The following is a 6,703-nucleotide window of genomic DNA, read 5'->3' as shown; positions in this document are numbered from 1 at the left end:
CAACAGGTAATATACTAAACAATACAATTAGCCTTCATTTATTGACCAATGTAATTGTAACTAAAATATGGCATTTAAGGTATTCTGCTATTTAATGACAAATCTTGTTTCAAAGCATCCAATTAAGATGTCTGTTAGCCGAGTCCCCTGTAAGCTGAACAATCAAATATTAAAACCTTTATATCATAAAACAAAAAAAGTATTCATATGGCAATGAGTTTCTATCTCCAAAATATCTATTCACAATGTTAAAAATTAAGTAACCTGTTGTAATGTAAATAACTACTGCACTGGTGACAGTAGCTTGCTACAGCTGCTGCTATTTTACCACGCACATGAAGAGTCTGTACCTAGTTGAACACAATGAAGATATATAACTAACACGCACGCACCTCTCTAGATATAACAAAGAATGCTAATTCCTGGACTAAAGATAGTTAACTTTGTAAACTGATTTTCGTAACTATTACTGTAGCCATGCATGCTGCTAACACCTATCCCACAGCAAGAGGTGGTCATGTTATCATGTCCCTTTAACTAGGAATGTGGTCATAACAACCCTGATCATGTGACCCGGAAGAAGGAAGAACCTTCAGCTCCATGTGTACGGCGTGCAGATGCAGAGACATAGACATGTGTACAGCGTGCACATGCAGAGACCAGAGACACGTGCATCTTGTTGTTTCGCCCATTAGATGGTAGGTGGGTATTAGTGGGGAATATGTGTAAAGTGGTGTTGGGATTTCTGAAAGCTAAAGACATTTAAGAAGAATCTAAATTCATAGTTGCCATTTGTCTCCAATGGCTAATCCCAGGTTTTCAGCATTTATTCCTTAGCTTTTGGACTTTGACGAATGCAGTTATTAGTGGTGGTAAGTATGAGCCGAATTGCAATAGAAATGTTATGATTCTACCCAGTGGTCGTATTATATTTGATATTTCAGTGATCTATGTCTGCATATGATGTTCATTGTTTACATCTTAAAAGTGTTAGGGCTCTTTCCAACTGGCTTTGCGTTTGTGTCAAAAAAACGGAAGTACAAAAAAACAAAACCCCAAAGCTATAAACACTATGTATTTATGCTTCATAAGTGTCTAGTATGCTGTTAATATGTGTGTGACATGATGATGTGTGTTTGTGCAACCAGTGCAGAGCTTTTCCCATTGTTTCAATAGCCCATTCATTAAAGTTTTCAGCACTTCTGCTACATGATGAAACCATATTAAAATGAATGGGCCATAGAAGTGGGTTAATATATTAATCATAAAAAGACAGTATGATCCCCCAAATCCCCCACCCAAATTCCTTAACCAATGTGAAGCACTAAATACAAGGATACTAGTGTGGGGTTACCCTGCTGTAGTGAAATCCATGTACAGATTAGACAGACACAGCTGGTTTGTTTATTTAATGTTTGTTTTTTGTTTTTTTAATGTTTTGTTTAGTGCCTACATATTATACAAATCTTTAAGGATAATATTTAATCATTCTGAAATCCATATGAAAATCTTCCTATTGTAATTCACTGGGGGGAAAAAGAAACTTTGCTTGGTAGGAAGGAGCCCTGCTGCAACCAAATACAACTGGTTTCCCTTGCTAGTTGTGATGTGATTGGTGGGTGGTGAGAGGAGCCCCAGTAACGCCATTCTTTTATACCATATCATTAATTTCAGTGGGAATATTACATGTAGCACACAACTTAATTGAAATATGGTTCATTGGTATTTGGAAAAATACAGCACAATGGTGGTTTAACAACTCCTGTTAACCACTTATATTGATTATAGACATTTTTTGTCAAGTTGTGGTGATATGATTTGAAGGCAATGAAAATGGAACAAGCAGTCTTAAAAAAATAAAATATAAAAAATACCAGCAGTGCAAATGTATGTAGACGCTAGTATGAATGAATGAAATGGATATGGTCACTTAGGGCTAGATTTACTAAGATGCGGGTTTGAAAATGTGGGAATGTTGCCTATAGCAACCAATCAGATTCTAGCTGTCATTTTGTAAAAGGTACTAAATAAATGAAAGCTATAATCTGATTGGTTGCTATAGACAACATCCCCACTTTTTCAAACCCGCAGCTTAGTAAATCTAGCCCTTAGACTTCACTGGGTTTTAACAAGCAGTTGAGTGATTTGCACTCGCATTAAAAAGCGCCAGTGATTAAGGGCCCCTACATTGTTCCCGGAAAGGTCTTCTAAATGTTGGCACATATGTGAATACATCTACTTTGCCCTCCCTTAGTACTTTTGACATTTTTATGTTCATGTGATTAATATTTATTCCCCACTTATTGGCATAACCATGGGTTCCTATGTCTTGTAATGTCATGGTTACTTATATAGCCATCCCTGCCTCTGATAACGCTTTCACACTGCTGCCATAGGATTTTAATAAAATAGATTGTAGATAGAGCACAGACATTTAAAATACATAATTTACTGCTTAATTCTGTGTTCTGTAAATTGTCCTCCTATGATCCTGGTGGATATCATTTTTTTCCTTTTCCTTTTCGTTCCTCCTCGCACCCTGTGCCCCCTTCATTCTTTTGCCCCTCAATTGCTGATTCCTATCACCATTTACCCTCCGTTTCGTTACTTACCATAATTGGCCTTCTTTTATTTCTTCTGTCTTCTTGCCAATCCGGCAGTGCCTGGGACCAAGCATCCTCCTCTCTCCCGCCGCTGCTCACTGAATATGTCGGATGTGATGACATCACGCCTGACATAAGCAAGGAGGATGCTGGGTCACGGGCGCCGCCGGTTTGGTCATTTTGTTTTCCCCTGGCCTCGGCACCCCTGGAAGCCCCAGCGCACACTTTGGGAACCGCTTCTCTAGGCTAATAAGACCTTTAATTCAACAATGGTTTTTACCTATGGGTGGTTTAACTTTCTTCTACAGTCGTGGCTAAAAATATTGGGACCATTGCAGTTTTTTCTAATAATGCACCATTTCTTTCAAGAAAATTATTGAAATTAAAAAATATCTTTGTATCCCCCTTATCTATTTTTTTTCTTTTCTGCAGTATAATAAAATGTTGAAACATAGTTGTAGCTTATTCAACACAGAAATCCTTAAATGTAAATATTGTGTCACTGTGTGTACTTCAGTGAGCATAGAGAAAAGAAAGCCAGAGAATTGTCTGGGGAGGTCACACGGAAAATTGTTGGCAAGCATTGTTGACAATCTCAAGGCTTCAAATCAATCTCCAGAGACATTGATGTTCCGGTTACCTCCGAACGTAATGTTATTAGGAAGTTTAAGGCCCATGGCACTGTACCCAACTTATATGCACTTAACAGCAAGAGATGCCTGAATGGGAGAGTGCAGCTCAAGATTGTTCGATTGGTGGAGAAAGTACCTCGATTAACTGCAGTACTTATTCAAGCTAGCCTTTAGAGACAATATATGATAGTTTCACCTTGCACCATCCATTGCCACTGCAATGAAAGGGAGATATATGGTAGGCAGCCCAGGAAGGCCTGAATGCTGAGATAGGGGACATAAGAAAGTCAGACCGGAGTTTGCCAAAACAAGCTAAATTCCCTCTGGGAGAATGCCCAATGAACAGATGAGACTAAACTAGAGTGTTTTTTTTTGTAAAACGCGTCATCCCTATATTTACAGGAAGCAAAATGAGGCATAAATAACACCTTTCCTACAGTCAAACAGGGTGATTTTAATGATGTTTTGGTTTTGCTGGGCTGTATCTAGCACTAGGTGTCTTCAATGTGTGTATGGTATCATGAAATCTGGAGGTAACCAGGCAATGTTGAACCCAGTATCACAGCTGACCCCAAACACATTTCAAAAATATTTTTTCAAGACAAGATGCTGGACTGTTTGTGGCCAGCAATGAGTTCATGGAGTAAATTTATCAAACTGCGATTTTGGCAAAATCTATGATTTTCGGCGCCATTACTGGCTAGATTTAAAATGATGATTTATTTAATGTTAAATTTTGCCTTTAATTAAATTGACATAAGTCTGTGCAACAATATTGCAGAAAATTAGCGATTTGCCATAACTGCACTTTATATATTTAACCCCAGATCCAAATTCCATAGAACACCTGAGGAGAGACCTGAGCACAGCAGTTGGCAGAAGGCATCTTCAAATCTGGGAGAACTGGAGCTGTTTGCACATAAAGTGAAGCTCATTCATGGCTATAGGAAGCTTGCTAGCAGTTATTTTCACCAAAGACCCATACAACCAAATATTAAGTCTAGGGTGTCAATATTTTTGTCAAAAATGTGTGTGTGTGTGTAATATATATTAATGGGTGCACGCAGGGGGGAGGGTTTCTGGAGACCCAGACTCCCCTCCGTTAAAGAAGTGCCCTACATATTGGCACTGTACTATACAGCAGCCGCGGCGCTGTCAAAGAAGCGTCTGCGGCGGTGCTGTATACAGCACCGCCGCGGACGCTTCTTTGACAACGCCGCGGCTGCTGTATAGTACAGTGCTGCCTAAACTGAGCTGCTGCTTACTTATTTTGTGCTCATAAAAAGTTGCACTGAAATTTAAATGTATGTGACATTTACATCTTTAAAGTATAGCATTGGCAGTTTACTGCCAGTATAGTCATCAATGTTTCACTGAAGGTGTTTTTGCTGCAGGGTAGATGGGAAAACTTGAGACGAGTCAACACTTCCTTCATTACTCCAGCAATGTCCCTCATCATGGATCTGCACTCGGCAGCGAAGAACCATCTTAAAGGGTTAAAGAGGTCATTTGCCCTGAAACTTGCTGCTGAAATACTGTCTGTTGACTGTGGACTAAAGCCATGTTTCCTTTATGATTTCAGTGCAGCAGGTAAGTTACAGATCCAGGCATACCTTCAGGAGCTTCAACAGATGGGTTTCATAAAGGGACCTCTCCATGTTCTTAACATGTCAGAGACTATTCTTATTATCCGTGTGTCAAGGGCAGTCTCTTGCCTGAGTACATTATTACAGAGTCAAGATTTACATGTAATGGATGTTTCTGCCTGGCTTCAGCAACCCAAGATATTTAACCAAGATCAACTTTGCCATATCCGATGTCATCTTTTGGACCTCTTAACATATCTAAGACCTTACCTGGATGAACAGCCAGGAACCATCTCACTAGGAGACATCATTTGTCCTGAGTGGAACCTCTGCACCATGTTTGGTTTCCTTCTGCATTACCCAGCTGTTTACTGGTTCGACACCACAAAAAACTTTGAGAATTGCTTGTCTCTTATCCCACTGAAGCGTTTCATTGTCCAGACAACGTGTTCTAAAATAGACTTGCATACAATGCAGATGTATTCTTTCACAATTCCAGAGTCAATATATTTTTCTTTGCAATTACCACTACAGGCCTGGAGCAAGGACCTGAGACACATGTTTCATGGACAAGATCATTTCACAGACCTTGAAATCCTCACAGAAACTGTAATACTACCAGCTGTTGCTCTGTAAAAGATCATATGAATATTGTGAATGGTATAGGTATGATTGCTCTATCACTTACACAGTCCATGCTACATGATGCTCTCTCTATTGGTTGAATTATTTAAAATGCCTATTGGTTAATTTGTGATGAATTTGCTGGTCTTTAAAGTATTTCCTAGTTTAATATATAAATCATAGCCTTTGATATGTAATTGGATACTAATGTGGAATACCGGCTCCTTCCTATCCTATACAACAATGTATTTTAAATATCTGATGTGTTCATATTAATGGGGTGAGTGGAAAGAAAATCGCACTGTACAGAAGGACAGATGGGTGGTAACAGTAACAGAGATGGTCATGGAATGTGGCTACTGATCTTGCAACAATCAAGACTGACATACTGTGGTTTATTGTTTGAGCTTTGTGTACCAATCAGACATTGCTTTTATTGATGGATATGGTGAAGTGCATATTTGCACCTAATGCAGTTTTAGGATTTTTTTTTTTAATTTATGGATACAGTGGAAAACCAGGTTAAGACTTTTAATATTTTCCGAATATTGTATGTCCCTTTGTTTGTTTGTTTTTTATTTATTTGGTTCCATATAGTAGCGCACAGTTCCTGTGGGCAACATGAGTAAGTGTGCACACCTTTAGAGCACAAAAAGACACTGTCAACTTATATCAGGCAAAATGGCTAAACTTTTGCTTACCATGCCTCTCCCCCACCCTTTCTCTTTTGTCTCCCAAAATAAAGGCTTGTGCTTTGCACCATACCATAAGTAAATAAAGAAAAACACAAATTTGAGCCTATAAATTAGTTCAGACATTTAGGAAAGTGCCAGGCAAATTGCATGGGACATGTTGCCAATGCACCTTAAAAAAAATAAAAATTTGGTGACTTTTTTTTTTGATAAAAAAAAATTACTGTGTTGGAGTAACATTTGACATATACCATTATATTTTGTAAAACAAACATTTCTTAACTTATCAGACTAGTTTTTGATATTTTATTGCAATAAAACCCATTTTGCCTCTTTGGAGAATATCCTTGATCTTGTTAATGGACTGGTTATTTATGTGCAAAGCACACCTCGTGGTCTGATGAGATTAAACCGTGCGTTGTAAGTGGGGTCTTTAATGCCAATCCTCCGTTTTGTTTTTTAAAATGTGCTACGCGTACTCTCATATGGGCCATGGAGGGTGAGTGAGGAGCTACTACAGGGGATATTTGTATGGGTCCTTTAATAAGGCAGGCCAGCAGAGCGCA

At 38.7% G+C, this 6,703-nt stretch overlaps 1 protein-coding gene across 4 annotated transcripts; it reads left to right on the top strand.

Moving 5' to 3' along the window:
* The first annotated feature begins 500 nt into the window (after positions 1-500).
* C2H1orf74 (chromosome 2 C1orf74 homolog) lies at positions 501-6,486 on the top strand. 4 transcript variants are annotated; one of them, XR_012688151.1, is made up of 2 exons: positions 501-698; positions 4,063-4,373. XR_012688151.1 is itself a non-coding variant. In XM_075196228.1 (2 exons), exon 2 carries the CDS (start codon positions 4,681-4,683, stop codon positions 5,455-5,457), a length of 777 nt encoding a protein of 258 aa, XP_075052329.1. In that variant the 5' UTR covers positions 507-698; positions 4,635-4,680; the 3' UTR covers positions 5,458-6,486. The 4 variants fall into 4 exon arrangements, 3 of the variants coding, with proteins under 3 accessions (XP_075052329.1, XP_075052327.1, XP_075052330.1); XM_075196228.1 differs by lacking the exon at positions 4,063-4,373 and adding an exon at positions 4,635-6,486 and having other exon boundaries at positions 507-698; XM_075196226.1 differs by lacking the exon at positions 4,063-4,373 and adding an exon at positions 4,630-6,486 and having other exon boundaries at positions 507-698.
* The last annotated feature ends 217 nt before the right edge of the window (positions 6,487-6,703 follow it).

Source organism: Mixophyes fleayi, chromosome 2 (assembly GCF_038048845.1).
Source record: "Mixophyes fleayi isolate aMixFle1 chromosome 2, aMixFle1.hap1, whole genome shotgun sequence".
Classification (NCBI taxonomy): Eukaryota; Metazoa; Chordata; class Amphibia; order Anura; family Limnodynastidae; genus Mixophyes; species Mixophyes fleayi.
This window is presented reverse-complemented; position numbering and strand designations above follow the sequence as displayed.